General features: G+C 41.4%; 1 protein-coding gene and 3 non-coding genes across 4 annotated transcripts; 2 read left to right on the top strand and 2 right to left on the bottom strand.

The window, feature by feature from the left end:
- Window positions 1-4,021: 4,021 nt before the first annotated feature.
- LOC146608821 (5S ribosomal RNA) lies at window positions 4,022-4,140 on the bottom strand. Its single transcript, XR_014905151.1, has one exon. It is a non-coding gene; the product is annotated as a 5S ribosomal RNA (ribosomal RNA).
- Window positions 4,141-4,496: 356 nt separating this feature from the next.
- Window positions 4,497-4,615, top strand: LOC146608820 (5S ribosomal RNA). Its single transcript, XR_014905235.1, has one exon. It is a non-coding gene; the product is annotated as a 5S ribosomal RNA (ribosomal RNA).
- A 2,074-nt stretch (window positions 4,616-6,689) lies between these two features.
- LOC146608819 (uncharacterized) lies at window positions 6,690-9,026 on the bottom strand. The gene is made up of 2 exons (XM_085348692.1): window positions 7,901-9,026; window positions 6,690-7,765 (listed from the first exon to the last, which is right to left on the bottom strand). The coding sequence occupies exons 1-2, from the start codon at window positions 9,024-9,026 to the stop codon at window positions 6,690-6,692; spliced, it is 2,202 nt and encodes a 733-aa protein (XP_085204818.1).
- A 6,568-nt stretch (window positions 9,027-15,594) lies between these two features.
- Window positions 15,595-15,713, top strand: LOC146608818 (5S ribosomal RNA). The gene has a single exon (XR_014905234.1). It is a non-coding gene; the product is annotated as a 5S ribosomal RNA (ribosomal RNA).
- The last annotated feature ends 786 nt before the right edge of the window (window positions 15,714-16,499 follow it).

The raw sequence follows: 16,499 nt of genomic DNA, 5'->3' as shown, positions 1-16,499 counted from the left end.
CCTTTGTTACTGGACTCTCAAAACCAGCCAATCTTCAACCCAACCGAATTGAGAAGCGACTGAATGAAACAAATTATGAAAAGTTTAGACGACAGCATGTAGATGCCAAGATGAGCGTGAAAAAATGTGATACAGAAATGAAAAAAAAGAAAATATATGCTGATCGAAACAAATGTAAGGATGTTAACACATTCATCCTCAGTGATTACAAACAGGTCAAAGCCATTTGTAACGGTCAAGGAAGATATGATCAGACGAATGGCACGACAAAGAGTGTAGCAAAGTTTCGCATTGTTAGATGTGACCTAAAGAACAATGGAGCCAGGAAACCCAAATGTCAGTATAAAGGCACACTTCTCACTAACAGAATAGTTGTGGTCAAATGTGAAGGAAAGTTACCTGTGCACTATTGTGGTGATGAAATGACCTTTGAATCCAATAATGCAACTATAGGAAAAATCCCCATGCGATCTACTTCTGTACCCACAAATTTACATTTCTGAGATAACAAAAGAGCAACATTTATCATCAGCTCTAACTAAACGTCGCTGGAAACGTCTTCTTCATTATAAGTTTTTATTTGAGTCTGTCTTAGCAATAAGTATATACATTTTTTAACATGTGATCAACCTGTATTTCTTCACATGTTACATGAAATAACACAAAACTATTATTTCCTTCTGATGAGGGAATTTTATATTCATCCCACCAATACCGACATATTAATTGTACTGACTGTAGGATGCTGTGTAGAAATAATCTCTTAGATCCAGCTTGCTTCTAATAAATTTTTTTTTATCTGATCACAGAATAAGCATATAATAAATGTCACTTTTTGGTGTTTGTTGGTTTTTATATATTTATTTTTTAACATTTGGAGCATCACCAGTTACAAGACTCACAAGCTGACAAGTTCTTATTCAGCGCCCTGTCTCTTGTTTCTTTTGTTTTTAATGTCATCCAATTTTTTTGTTTTCATTTTGGCATGCGATTCATTTCTAAGACTTTTCTAAACGTCTAAACGTCGTTGCCATAACGGAGGGGGCTTGAGCATTTGCCCCTTTCCTCTTGGACGTCCCAAGAGCCCTGTTCTTGAGGCATTACTATTTTTTAATCTGTGTACATGTGCTGTCTGTGCCCCTCAACAATAACATTTAACTAATAACCCCAATTTTGCTAAATAAAAGGATCTGGCTTCCACTAGTCACATGATGCCCATTAACTAATTCTCGACTTTGACGGCAGAGGGCATTGGTTACGAGATCACAAAGAACATGCACATTTTTTGCCGCCTGGGTGGTGCGGAGCTGTAAGCGAAACACACAAAGTAATTGGGAGATGCAGACTGGTGCAACAAAAACCAGTAAGTAGGTGTAGAGCGTACACTGTAGTCTATAGCAGCGGTCCCCAACCCCCGGGCCACGGACCGGTACCAGGCCTTGAGTCGTTTGGTACCGGGTCAAGAGAGTTGAAGCTCGTACCGCACAGAAAAAATAAATAACTTACATTATTTCCGTTTTATTTATTATCCGACTCTGAACAGTGTTTTATTTGGAAAAAGACTGAATTCTCTCAGTTACTTCAGTCTATGACTGACTCTTGACGCATGTCAAGATACATTAGTTAATATTAAACCCACAAACTAGCAAAATTAGTAAAAAACAGATGTCTTTGGAGGGTTTCTTTGCAAAGGAAAAAAGGCCCAGTGAGGAGACAGAAGAAGAGTCTATGACAACTACTAAGAAAAAGAAAGCTGCATTTAACAGACAACAAGTGGATATATTGCAACAAGTGATTCCCATGCACCAAGCCCGCTCTGCATAATATATGTGGAGACCAGCTCTCCAATGAGGCAATGAAGCCTTCAAAACTGCTTCGTCACTTGGAGACATTAAAAAACAAGCCTTTGGACTAGTTTAAAAGAAAAAAGCAGGAACAACAGGGACAGAAGCCATTACTGAGGGCCTCCACAACAACAAATACAAGTGCACTGAGAGCATCATACTTGGTGGCTAACCGTATTGCTAAGGCTAAAAGGTCATTCACTATTGGTGAAGAATCGATCCTTCCTGCCACTAAAGACATTTGCTGTGAACTTTTCCCCTTAATATTGGTATGATCCCAGCTCAGGCACTGAGCGAGGGGGCGGGGCAGCTGCTGCCTGCGAGTGCGCTGTTGGAGAAGCGCAGCGAGGCAGACAGAGAACTGAAGTTTGACCAGGTTCCAAAGGAAATCATTCGTACTGTACAAATAATGTAAATATGACAGTGCATCACAAAAGATTGATATCAAACTGATCACTTGACCCATATTACGTTACTTGCTCTTCAAGTGAATCAACAAAAGGTGAAATGAAAAGCCGAACAACAACAATGCTGTTTCTTTAGAGAGTCTTAGCTTACATGTGTGTTTATTTCATATTTTCAGTTGTTTCCCTCCACGGCTAAATAAATCGGTTTCAGTTATGCACTGATATACAAGACTGGACATAAGGAGCTTCTTTCAAAGAAAAACTCTGGTAGATGTTATTTTATATATTATGCTTTGTATGTTGTTCAGTATATTTCTATGCAAAACAAAAGGAATTTCAATACACAGCAGTACATTCACAGTTGAAACCAGATATTTACATACACTTTATGGAAAACACAAGAACATTTTTTTACTGTACAACATCAATTTAGAGTAAACTTGTTTTGTTTTGCATAAATAAATATTGAAATATATTTTGAATTAGTTAAAGAGAGAGAGCTGTCTCTTTTTTATCACTTTCACCAAATTTAGGAGCACATATACACTAAGTTTATTGTTAATTAATAAGAAAACTCCAGACGATTCCATTCTGAGCTGAAGAAGCTTCTGATAGGTTGGTGGCACACCTGTGGATGCATATAAGGCAAAACACAGAGCCTGTTTCTTTGACATGGGAACATCAAGAGATGTCAACCAAAACACCAGAAAAAGAACTGTGGAGCTCCATAAGTGTGGCTCAGTTTGAATACAATTTGGTGCCATTTACAATTAAGAAATACAGATAGTTTCTCTCTTTACTCTTAAAGTTAACAAATATGTTTTTTATATTTATCAACATAAAAAATAAACATTTAGTCTGATTTGATGTTACAATTAAAAAAGTGTTTTTGTTTTTATCTGAAGAGTTTGTAAATATCTGGTTTCAACTGTATATTTGATGATGTTGGTGTTTGGTTTGATTGTCAGCACAAAGAGGGAGAGAGAGGGAGAGAGGACAGAACAGATGAACAAGAGCAGGTGAGACACACATGTTAGTCAAATGGTTGTTTACCAAAAGTATCAGCGTATCATAGGTCCTCATGTATCTCGTACCTAGTGTTTCTTTTTAGGTTTGTTATTTTTCAAATTCTATATTTATTAAGTTTTGCAGGCTTGTTTGCACAACAAGGTTAAATAATTATCTAAACTTTTCTCAATCTAAATATTGTACTTTGGTAGAATTAAAAAATAAGTGTAGTGCAGGTCTATGATGATTTTTAGTGCTACTATCATCTAGCTCTGATTCTGGTTCTGTCTTGGTTAAATCCTAAGTAGTCCTGCTTCTGAACTGTTGTAGTCCTGTTTTAATTCCGGATCAGTTCTGGGTCTGGTTGAATTGGGGTTTAGTCCTCGTGTCTTGATACAGCCCCGACTTTGTTCTGCCTTGCTGCTTAATTAAAAAACTACTTTAAGGTGTCCTGCACATGTGATATATTTTTCCCTATATGAATATGAACTCAAAACAGAGCCAATTAATCTTTCAGTCATTTCTTCCCCCCCACCCCCCAAGTCCCAGATGCATACTACCCTTTAGGGCTAAGCCCCGGGTGTATCAAATGTCTGCCTCTGCTCTGCTCTACAACAGAATCACAAAGGTGTCTCCAATAAGCTGCAGAGATGATTGTTGTTTTAATTTTTTAACGGTACACAAGCAAAAAATTAGAAGAGAGGTCATGAAGTTTCTTACTAAACAGTAGCGCCCTCTGCAGTTTGTGTGTGGAAGTGCAAAAGCTTACAGCACCTGGTATTCCCAGGCAGTCTCCCATCCAAGTACTGACCAGGCCCGACCCTGCTTAGCTTCCGAGATCAGACGAGATCGGGGGCGTTCAGGGTGGTATGGCCGTAAGCGAAAGGTCAGCTCAGAAACGGCGTTTTTATACATGCTGTAATGACACATACACGCTTACGTTTTTGTTTTCTATATTTAAGTTAAAATGTCCAAACGACAAAAATGTTGGACTTCCAAATCGACCCAACACACCGTGTGCTCTCTGTCACTTTAACACTGTGCTGTAATCAACGAACATGTCTTCTTATCGTGATGTTACTGCGGGAAAAGCATTTTTGCAGCTCAATTTGAAGCTGCAGTTAATAACGAAGGTTTGCATGTTGTCGCTGTAACATATGAAGTTTAGCACAATAATATAGATCAAACTGTGAGACATTTGCCACCAATAAAAGGTCTTTTTCACAGCTTTGCTTTCGCTTACGGCCATACCACCCTGAACACGCCCGATCTCGTCTGATCTCGGAAGCTAAGCAGGGTCGGGCCTGGTCAGTACTTGGATGGGAGACCGCCTGGGAATACCAGGTGCTGTAAGCTTTTGCACTTACACACACAAACTGCAGAGGGCGCTTCTGCTCCTGCTTGTGCTAAGAGGCATGAGAAGTTAACATTTATGGGTGATAAAATCCTTTTTCTATATTTTTAACATGAGAATATCAGTTTTCCATCTTGTGTTCCAGAGTAATCGGACAAAAGACAAACGTAGAACAAGGAAAAAAGAGGCCAAGTGTCTCACCTATAAAACAAAATAGAATAGAATAGAATAGAATTCAACTTTATTGTCATTGCACATGCACAGGTACAGGGCAACGAAATGCAGTTTGCATCCATCCAGAAGTTCTTTAGTGATATAGATATATTACAATATATATTAGCAATAATATAGATATGTGAGTATATTACAGAAATGGGTCTATTATGGTATGTTATAATGTACACGGTATGAAGTATGTTGTGAATATTCTATAACTATAAGTATGTACAGGCTGTAGTGAGTACAAGCTATGTACAGGATATGAACAGGATATAAATATGAAAAACTATACAGAATATGAAATAAATAACTTTACAGAATCTGGGATATACAGCTATACAGAAATGGGAACTATGCAAGTTGTAAACAGTTGTAGGATTAAAGATTATCGAATGTACAGAATGATTATTTACACAGAGCTATACAGTAGCTGAAAATTACTGTTTTCTGAATAGTCTCACACAGATAAACATTTGCAGGGAATACCTTTTCCTTCAAAACAAACGTGACAGACTGTGTTTTTCTTTACTGATTGTATTTGAGTAGAAACTCAGATTAAAATGGCATGAGTGCTCATAAAACGATTTAACTGTAAAAGTAGGTGTAGTGGATCACTTTGCATAGATGTAGATAAAAGTGCAGTAAGCAAAGACTACAGTGGTCATTGAGCAGCTGTTCCTATAATGTGAATCTGGGATAAAGGCAGAGATTATTTGTTTGCCTTTGTTTCCTGGTTCTTTCTTTCTTATCCAAATGGAAAAAGAGAGCATAAAAGTACTGTTTACAAGCAGCTTATCTATCTCATTGTGCCCACTATCATAAAATCTTGGTTGACTGAGCACTGAGCCATCTACCACTCGAAATTGAACCTGTGTGGGACAACAACAAAGTCCAGTATACTAAGTTTCAGTAATGTGCAGTTTTTTCTGTGGAAGATGTAAATCTAAATAGATGTCCTATTGTATGCATAATATACCACTGAAATGTATAAAACAACTTCTAAAAAAAATTTTCAATTTATTTTAGATTTTCTCAAATCCAAACAGTGCTAAAAGCATACACACAGTCAAATATTTTTCATACGAGGTGCTGAAGGTTCTGCAATGTTCTGTCAGTGCGCCCCAGGGCAGCTGTGGCTACAATGTAGCTGCCATTACCAGTGTGTGAATGTGTGTGTGAATGTGTGAATGACTGAATGTAGTGTAAAGCTCTTTGGGGTCCTTGGGGACTAAGTAAAGCGCTGTACAAATACAGGCCATTTACTGTGCGTGTGTTTATGCTCAAGTGTATGAATAAATTAGTCAGTTTGAAACAGTTGCAATTTAAACAGTAGAAGAGTGGCACTATATTTATATATTTATAAAGAATTTCAAACAACAATTAATTGATGCTCAAAGCAGGTTTATTTAATTAATATCCAGATTTCCAATTAGTTCCGAATTCATTCAGCAGCAAATCACATCACCAGTCACTTCAAGGCTGTTTGTATTATTGTAAGGTAGACCCTACAATAATACATACAGAGAACCCAACAATCATATGACCCCCTATGAGCAAGCACTTTGGCGACAGTGGGAAGGAAAAACTCCCTTTTTACAGGAAGAAACCTCCGGCAGAACCAGGCTCAGGTCGGGGCGGCCATCTGCTGCGACCGGTTGGGGTGAGAGACTGAAGACGTTTGTTGTAGGTCTGATTGAAGGACTGATGTGATGGTAAGTTGTCTGCTGCTCCGCTTTGAATATTGAGAGATTAGTTGATGGATTTCAAGCCAAATTGTGCCCAAGTTTAAGACCACATTCATTGCTTTTGTTGATGTTATTGTTTTGGGCTTTTTTTCCACAAGAATTTCTAGCTCCCCTAGAATTCTGGCCACCCAAACGATGATTGCTGCTGAGAGAGCACAAGGTTTTGTCCCCCTGTACTATTCATGTCAGTGCAGGGGGTTCTCCTTGAGAGGCCAGGGTCGAAAAAGGGATGCTTCAGAACCTCCGAGGGTGTTATGCGCTGATTTGCATCCAAGGCCAACATTTCTTTGATTAGCCTTACAAATAATGATTGGCCATTTTCCGGTCCTCGCCTAACCTTCAGCAGTTGTTCGAGGTCATCGAGACACTTAAGTTTTATATATCGAGTTTCCTTGGATCGATAATGTGTCTCGTATTGAAATTGTTCTGGGGTCTTAAATGTCCAGCGCTGTTTGTTGTAGTTATCCTCGATGAAGTAGCAGTCAGTGTACAAGCCAGACTCTAGGAGATGATCTGGTAGCTGACCCTGGGTTTCAATTATGAATTTCAAAACATCATAATCGTCTTCCCCAGGATAGAGAGGCACCCCTGTAGCAAGCTCCACAGCTACCAGCCCCAGAGACCACATGTCGATTGCTTTGTCGTATGGAATGCCAAGCATAACCTCAGGTGCACAATAACCAGTTGTCCCCACACAGTCACCAGGAATCACTGCAGAAGCAGGACATGCGAGGCCAAAGTCTATGAGTTTGACTGTGACGGGAGACTCAGTGCGGTTCACAACCATGATGTTTCCAGGTTTGAGGTCAGCATGCACTATTCCCACAGAACCCAGGTGGAACAGAGCATTTGCGAGCTGATGCAAAGTTGGCCTGAGTTCTCTCATTGGGAGACCTCGGTTATTCCGGTCCCCAATGTAGTCCCACAGGCTTTGGTCGAGCAATTCGAAATTCAAGCAAATGCGCTCTCCATCGAGGAAATAGCCGTTCCATTCCACAATGTTGCACCTGTCTGGATCCAAGCGTCGTAGCTGCTCCAGGATGAAAATTTCCAGTTTTGCCTGGAGCAGAATTTCAGGGTCGCTCTTGTTGACTTTAATAGCAACCGTTTTGTTGTTTTTTGTATCGCGACATCTGGTTACTAAACCAAAGCCTCCTTCTCCAAGGAAGGCCTCTACCACGTGGTGATCTCCTAAAATGGTCCCTTCCGTTATTTGAAGATCATCTTCAGAGGCAGATGGGTTGGCTGAGGTGTTGATGTCTCCTTTTTGAGGAAATTCAACCGAGTTTTGGAAACTGCAGCTGAATTTTTGTGATCCATGACTTTTCCAGCTTGAAGGCTGCTGAGAGAGCACAAGGAGTTCTCCCCCTGTACTATTCATGTCAGTGCAGGGGGTTCTCCTTGAGAGGCCAGGGTGGAAAAAGGGATGCTTCAGAACCTCTGAGGGTGTTATGCGCTGATTTGCATCCAAGGCCAACATTTCTTTGATTAGCCTTACAAATAATGTTTGGCCATTTTCCGATCCTCGCCTAACTTTCAGCAGTTGTTCGAGGTCATCGAGACACTTAAGTTTTATCGATCGAGTTTCCTTGGATCGATAATCTGTCTCGTATTGAAATTGTTCTGGGGTCTTAAATGTCCAGCGCTGTTCGTTGTGGTTATCCTCGATGAAATAGCTGTCAGTGTACAAGCCAGACTCTAGGAGATGATCTGGTAGCTGACCCTGGGTTTCAATTATGAATTTCAAAACATCATAATCGTCTTCCCCAGGATAGAGAGGCACCCCTGTAGCAAGCTCCACAGCTACCAGCCCTAGAGACCACATGTCAATTGCTTCATCATATGGAGTGCCAAGCATAATCTCAGGTGCACAATAACCAATTGTCCCCACACAGTCACCAGGAATCACTGCAGAGGTGTTACATGCGATGCCAAAGTCTATAAGTTTGACTCTGACTTGAGACTCACTGCGGTTCACAACCATGATGTTGACAGGTTTGAGGTCAGCATGCACTATTCCCACAGAACCCAGGTGGAATAGAGCATTTGCGAGCTGATGCAAAATTGGCCTGATTTCTCTCATTGGGAGACCTTGGTTATTCCGATCCCCTATGTAGTCTGACAGGCTTTGGTCGAGGAGTTCGAAATTCAAGCAAATGCGCTCTCCATCGAGGAAATAGCCGTTCCATTCGACAATGTTGCACCTGTCTGGATCCAAGCGTCGTAGCTGCTCCAGGATGAAAATTTCCAGTTTTGCCTGGAGCAGAATTTCAGGGTCGCTCTTGTTGACTTTAACAGCAACAGTTTTGTTGTTTTTTGTATCGCGACATTTCGTTACAACACCAAAGCTTCCTTCTCCAAGGAAAGCCTCCACCATGTGGTGATCTCCCAAAATGGTCCCTTTAGATATTCCAAGCTCATCTGAGCCGAAGGCTGTGTTGGCTGACATGGTGTAATGTGTCTGTTTGCGCTGTAAATTGGTGAGAAACAAAACTGAACTTGTTTTGGTTTCTCTCGTAAATTGCTCTCAAATCTTCTCAAAAGGGTTTTAGTTGCTGCAGGTCAACGTCCGTTAAGCATAAAGTAACAGGTGAGCGCTTCTATTTATAGGTTTTGGAATCAAAGCAAAGTTATGACATCAGAAAGGATCAAAGCAAAGTTATCACGTCACAAGCGATCGAAGCGATTCTAATATGTGCGCATGCGCACATATGAGAAGCGATCGAAGGGGCACATATTAGAAGCGATGGAAGGGATTCTAATATGTGCGCATGCGCATACACGTGCTTGTTTGTGTAATATTGTTCACACTAAACTTGACCCTAATCAATTTAATATCAGTCAATCAAAGAAAATGTTAGTTTTGGAAAATTTTAAAATGACATAACTGACAGTTAAAACATTTTTTGTTCATGTATTTGTATTGTCTTCGGGGTTTTTTTTGCATACCATGTCAAGCTTTTCTGTATATAGTCATGTCGTAGATTTCGGAGCAAACAAGAAATTGAATTGGATTTTAATATTGCAGTGCTTGGATTTCGGATTTGGTGCTTAAAACTTCTTGAAACTGTAACCGTATTTCATTCACCACAAAGAACTATCTGATTGAATAGTTTTCTTATCAGATAGAGAAATAAAACGAGTCGCAAAGTCTAAAAGCAACATTTCTCTGCCTGGGCTGTACCTCTGCACGTTAGTCTGTTTCAGTGTGTGACCCCCCACCCCCTCCCTGATCAGTCGGGGGTGAGTGCGCTAATGTGCCTGGAGGCCGTTTTAATGAGTGTTTGCTGGAAAACGAAAAATACAAGAAGGATTTGTACGTTTTCACAACGGGGGAGTTGCGTAAGTACTAGTAAATAATTTTCTCGAGTGTGTACGTTACACATGTTATTTGTTTAAAATTGGTATTATTATTTTGCTAGCTAGCAAACTCGCGGGATAAAGGATTGAAGTGCACTCAGTGCGATACAATACGGTGGCGCTATTCTAACAGTTAGTTATTGCAGGGTAACTTGTAGAATATGCTGTGAATTGAACCAAGATTACACAGCAGTAGCAGTAATACGAGTTACTTCCCTCAAGTGAAAGCGTTAAACGTTAGCCCGATGCTTAACTAGCCAACGTCAGGCTTTCTGATTGAAGGCTAAAAGCGACGTTGTCACCAAGTAAACAGAATATTGATGATATTTTTGTGTATCGCTGCAGCCTTTTCAAGTATTAACCTGGTGTCTTTGGGAACAGCTTAGGGGGAAATGACGGTAATATGACTGAACCATATGGGAAGAAAGAATAGGCACTTTTTTGTGCTAGCGAAGTTTCCTGGCTTTCATTCAAAATCTGTTTCTCATTAAACAATTGAAACATAATGGCTTCGAGCTGACATTGAGGCCTGTGGGGCACTATCAGCCACTGAGACAGTAGACAAGTGACTATTTCACACTTTAAGGCTGCCTGTTTATTTAAGGGAGATGAACAGTACATTCTAACTGTACATAATAATATCAATGATGATAGATTAAATAAATGGGTTTTTGAAAGACGCTTGTGCATTTTTAAAGTCTAAAGTGTTGAATTGATCTGAGTATGTCATCTGTTCAAAGCCTCTCCCAGTCAGTGCTGTTCTCTATGCCTGTCTTACTCTACATGATGTTATTAGCACAAACACTTTAAAGGTGATAATTAGGTCTACAACAATAACACAGACTGCAATGTAGTTAAGCGTCTTACAGTTAGTTTTGAATGAATGAACTTAAAAAACAACACAAGCAAAGATCTGTCTCCTCCTGTTTTTTGTGTCACATAAGAAAGAAGCATCAATATCTGATGAGAAGACTTATTCATTTGGCCTTTCACGTGGTCTTACTCAGGTGATGCGAAGTGAAATATGCATCCTTTTTATGGTAATGTGCTGGAAAATGTTGAAAATGGACATTAAACGTGCTTACAAAGTGCTTGAATTTGACCCTGAAAGGTGTATGAAGCCAGAAAAAGTCACACTTGGAGTAAAAACCTCTCATAGCAAGTTAATCATATTCAATTGATTTGATGCTTTCAGCACAAAATTTAGCCACACAGTCAGGACAGCGTCTGATTTACCTTCATCGGTAAACGTGTTTATGCAGTACATAGTAACAGTGTGGCTGAGTCCTCTGGTTCAAATCAGTTCCAGTACATTTGGAGATGTAAGTCTTAACCTTTCACATGCATCGGGAAGGAAAAAACATTTGATCTTCACAGTACTGCCGAAGTGCAGCGATACATTGTGAAGTGCACATTTGCATTTGTCATACAGTACCGAGCAAAAGTCTTGAACCACCCCCTTATTTTTTCGTGTTTTGCCAGGTCAGTCTGTGTTAACGGTGTTATTAACTGCATTCTTCAACTAAAGAAGTGAGAACAAATGATGTGGGGTTTTGTTTTTTTGCAATAGGCTGCAAGTAAATGTGTACAGATACAATTTAAAATTGGTTCTTTGTTAAGTTTTGTGGTCCTTTCCGTGACTTAGGTGTCTGTTTATGTTTGAATGTTTCAGAGATTAGTGTGAAGGGTCTTAACAGACAAAAAGTGGTCAAATACAAGCCCTGGATTAAAAATCAGAAACACTTTAAAAAGCCTGGAGAGCTATTCCTTAATACCACTTTAAAGATTACAGGGAAGTCCGGATCCCTGGAAGCAAATGAGGGATGGCTCAAGACTTTTGCACAGTGCTGTACATGTCATGTTCCCTGTTTTATAGCTCAGCTCAAACTGACACGTTCTCACTAACTGCTTCTCATTTTCTCCACAGTAAACTTTGACCACTTCCAGATACTGCAGGTCATCGGGAAAGGAAGCTTTGGAAAGGTAATGCAGCCTCCATTTTTCACGCCACTTGTATATTGTTTGCCCTTAATTACCCACCACGGTCGTCATCTCTAAAGAATCAGTGCAAGCGAAGCGAAATGTGCTGGGATTACACTTTAGTTCTCGTGTGCTGCTGTTATTTAATAACAGTTATAAATGCAGCTCCTGTAATTATTTCTATAAAGTCAGTTAGAGGAGAGCCGATTTCTATTTCATCTCACTCAATCTAGGTGGGAATTTTGACCCCACGTCTCAATTTAATTACAGAGCACATTGAATGTCTGGATGAGACTTCAGTAATGAATTCAGGACTGTGTGTGTGTGTGTGTGAGATACACAATTGGGGCTGCAGAGATTGGAATAGTTTACCTTCATTTGAAATATCACTGCCCTGTGCACATTGTCGGCTTTAAAATTCAAACTTAAAGAGTTTGTAAGTAAACTGGCTGAGATGAGACAGACGATGCACCGGGTCCTCGTCTGAGTGCTGGCTTTCAGTTGTGCTGTTTCTCTTGCCCAGCCATGCACACACAGACACTGTGCTACACTTACACAGTGAGACAGATGCTCACAGAGACGTCCAGATACATTTTGTCCTTGCTGGAGGTCACCTTGTGTGTGTTTTTTGGCCCACTGTGGCCTCACACCGAGCTCCTGCTGTTTTTTGAACACTTTAACAGCTAACAACTTTTAGCTTCCTGTTGAACACACTTAAGTGGGGGAGGTGTTATTATTAGTGGTAAATGAATTGTGTATTTGTTGGATGCACCTCAGAGCAACAGGAAACATGACACGACACGCTCCAGTAACCTGCAGTCTTTACAGTGAGGACACACAAACATTAACCCTCTGCTCCTTACAGAAACTCTCTAAATCCTGTAAGTTTCTTGACTGCCACTTGGAAAGTTGAAACTTCAGCTCCCTCCACAGATTTTCTACAGTACTGATGTCTGGAGACTGACTAGACCACTCCGTGATCTTATAGCACTTCTCCATTAGTACATACTCAGATCAGCTTGCTGTGACTCATTTTCCATTACAATCAAGTACCACCTAATGTGCGTGGGGTCATTACAGCAAAGCGGCCCGATGTCCATGTTGTCATTTATGAGCAACACGAATGCCACAACAAAGGAAGACGTCGCAGCGATGATGTATCTGTGGCTTTTTGTCACACTTGGAAACCACGGTGTTGTGCAGCTATTTGCCTTGTTGCAGGGTTTTAAAAAAACTGCAGTTTTGATTTTAGTGAAAGACACCGTCTCATGACTCATTGAGTGCCGCGACTGACAAGCCAATCCGTGGCCTGCAGTCTGACGATGTCACATTTCCTGACTGCTTGGAACCCCGACTAAGTCGTCCTGTAGCCCACATCATAATGTTTCCATCTCTCTGCTTGACTGCGGGGATGCTATGTTTTGCATCACACTCCTATTTCAAAAGGTCAGTTAAAGCCACATAATTTCGTTTCATCTCCCCACAGCACTTTCTCCAAAGTCTTCCCTGAATCATTTAGATGTTCACTGGCACTTGAGATGGGCCTATACATGTTTCTCCTTGAACAGGTAGCTACCCTATGTTAGCCTAGCTTTCTATCACTGATGCTCTGTGTGTATGCTGCTGCCTCTCGTCTCATGTTACTTAAAAAATTAATCCCACAGCTTCAATAACCGTATCTAAAAATCTCTCATTGAAAGTTACGGTTGTAGGTTTGGAAACATTTTGGGGTAGCCAGTGTTAAATAGAGACAGGGCCACATTCTTTATCTAGTCATTGTAATGAAAGAAGCACATTAAAAACTATATGAGAGTTTGCTTTTAACAAGCATGTAATGAGTCTACTTAGTTTAGGTAGTCTTAGGGAGTCAAACTGAAGGTAGCATTTTGTGGATGTTTTCCCTGCTGCCCGATCCCATCAGTCTCTTAAAGCATCATTTTTTATGCGCCCTGGTGTGACAGAGGTTTCATGGCGCTACAGGTTACCTGAGCACATCAGGTATATTACGGTTGAAAACAAGTGCCCGGCCTTCCAGTGGGTGGTCGACCCCTCGTGCACAGCTCAGGAGTCTAAACGACCCAGCAGTTATGGACATGTGTGTTTTTGGTGTGCTGTCCCTCGTTCTCCCTGCTTGCAGGTGTGTGTGTGTGTGTGTGTGTGTGTGTGGATGCCGGCGTTTCTGAGAGCACCTGTTTACAGGCACCTTCAGGCCTGGTGGGTGTGGCCCTGCCACCCTTCTCCAAATCTGTGCCCCTACCTGGCCCCCCCAACAAAAATTTTCTAGACACGCTACTGGAAACAACACGTTCTCATCCCAACAGGTAACGATGCTATGTGACAAATCATCAGTATGTGTAAATGTGTTTTTTGTTCTAATCATGAATCGCTTTGTAAAACAAGACCTGATAGGGTTAAGGTTAAAGTTACGGTTAGAGTTAATGTTAGGGATAGGGCTGGAATGGACGGCTGGAGCCTCTCCTCCAAGTGTGTGTTACTGCCGCGAACAGCATTCTGTTGTATTCTGTTGTATGCGTTTCTCTGTAAGCGCTTCGAGCCTGTACTTTTTTTGCTTTAACTGAGTAATGAAGTTGAATCAGTACTTTAACTTTCACTGGAACAATAGTATTTTTACTTCTACTTAAGAATGTCTGATCTTTTGCCAACTCTGGCTGTCTCTCAGTCTTGGAATACCCACTTGTTGTCCAGCGGTGTCCTGGGAATATGGGGAACTAGACAGACTGGGGAAACAATGGGAGGAGACACAAAGATGGAATCACTTTTACCATCTTTTATGTATTTGCTGGTCGTTGTGGGCGGGTGGGTGTATGGGGGCGCAGGGTGCCGCCGGTGCGTCGAGCCACCTGGGGGGCTCTTCAACTGGTGAGGGAGGTTGTCACATCTTGCAGGAGCTTTCCTCTCTTCAGGAACTCTCTGCAGGAGGGGGAGATACAGGAGAGGTGGAGGAAGATCTCAGCCTGGGCGTCTATTGTCTTATGTAGTCTGGAAGATGAGTGGATGGTGGGGTGGGTGCAGTTTTCTCTGTGGTGGGGTTGGGTGGACTGTCCCAGGCTCTGTGCGGCCGGGCAGCGCTGCTGCACTGGGCCCCGGCCCGGATGGGCCTGGGCCCCCTTTCCCTAGCGGGTCGCGGAGTATGGGGGTGCCTACTGGGGTCAGCGGGGGAGCTGGCCCCAGGGAGGGGTCACTTGCCCCTCCCTTCCTTCCCTCCCCATCTCCAGCTGCCTCCCTCTTCCCGCTCCACCACAACCACCCACACATGCAGGGACTTGGAGTAGGGGTGTGTCACTAGGGTGCAGAGGAGGCATCCCCCCCTCTGTCCCCTTCTGGCTGCCTCTGCCTCAATTTTATCTCACAACTTAGACATTCACATTACTCACACTCTCATTACACATACATATAGGATCTTGGGGGTGGGCACGCTGCACGGAATCCAAGTTACCATCAGGGTGTACACCTCACCCCTGGCGTCATTGCCCACCTCTCAATTTTAAATACACGTAGACATTGAGGGCTAGCAGGAGGGACCATGCACTTACCTGCTGCTCTCTGGCAGGTAGCTCCATGCCATCCTGGGTTTTAAATGCACCTTAGAACACATCGGGCGTGTTCAGGGTGGTATCACAGCATGTTTAAAAAGGCTGTTTCTGTGCTCTTCTCTCGCTTACGGCCATACCACCCTGAACACGCCCGATCTCGTCTGATCTCGGAAGCTAAGCAGGGTCGGGCCTGGTCAGTACTTGGATGGGAGACCGCCTGGGAATACCAGGTGCTGTAAGCTTTTGCACTTCCACACACAAAGTGCAGAGAGCGCTGCTGCTCATGTTTATGCTCACAGGCATGAAAAGTTAGATTTCTGGGTAATAAAATCTTTTTTCTATCTTTTTAACATGAGAATATTATATTTCCATCTTGTCTTAAACAGTAATCAGATTAATGATGAGATAAAAGTAGAACAAGGAAAGAATAGGCCATGTATCTCACGTTTAAAAAAATTGTTTTCTGAAAAATCTCACACAGATAAACATTTACAGGAAATTACTTTTCCTTCAAAACAAACATCAAAGAGTCTGTGGTTTTCTTTATTGATTGTACTTGAGTAGAAGCTATAATGGAAAATTTCTATTATTCTCATTCAAAGTGTTTAAGTTCTTAAAAGCATATGCTTAGTTCTGACACTATAATAGACTGTTCAGTGGAAGTTTCTAAACTAGATGAACTTATTTCAGCCCCAGTAGTTGAAGAAGACAACTCCCTATTGCATGAATAATATACCACTGAAATTTATAAAACAGCTTTCAAAAACAAGTTTGAATTTATTTTGGATTTTCTCAAATCCACACAGTGCCAAAAGCATACACACAGTCAATTCTTTTCATGTGAGGTGCTGAAGGTTCTGCACCTCATAACTCAACAAGCCCTATTAACTTCTCATTAGTGATCATGGCCGACTACAAGTGTTAGTTTCTCTTCGCAGCGTAAAAAGGATCAGCTTGAAAGCACTTGTTGGATTGACCAATATTTAGAACAACAGAAAGTCCAAGGAACTCACTGTAAACCATTTTAA

This window comes from Diplotaxodon limnothrissa, linkage group LG23 (assembly GCF_057381915.1).
Source record: "Diplotaxodon limnothrissa isolate DT_005_m linkage group LG23, D_limnothrissa_male_GT1.1, whole genome shotgun sequence".
Taxonomy (NCBI): domain Eukaryota; kingdom Metazoa; phylum Chordata; class Actinopteri; order Cichliformes; family Cichlidae; genus Diplotaxodon; species Diplotaxodon limnothrissa.
The sequence above is the reverse complement of the archived record's forward strand: the minus strand, read 5'-3'. Positions and strand labels throughout refer to the sequence as shown.

Coding starts and splice junctions, on each gene's coding strand:
- LOC146608819 (XM_085348692.1), bottom strand. CDS start 9,026: ATGTCAGCCAACACAGCCTTCGGCTCAGATGAGCTTGGAATATCTAAA. Junction 7,766..7,900: donor GCAGCCTTCAAGCTGGAAAA/GTCATGGATCAC, acceptor CCATTTTAGGAG/ATCACCACGTGGTAGAGGCC.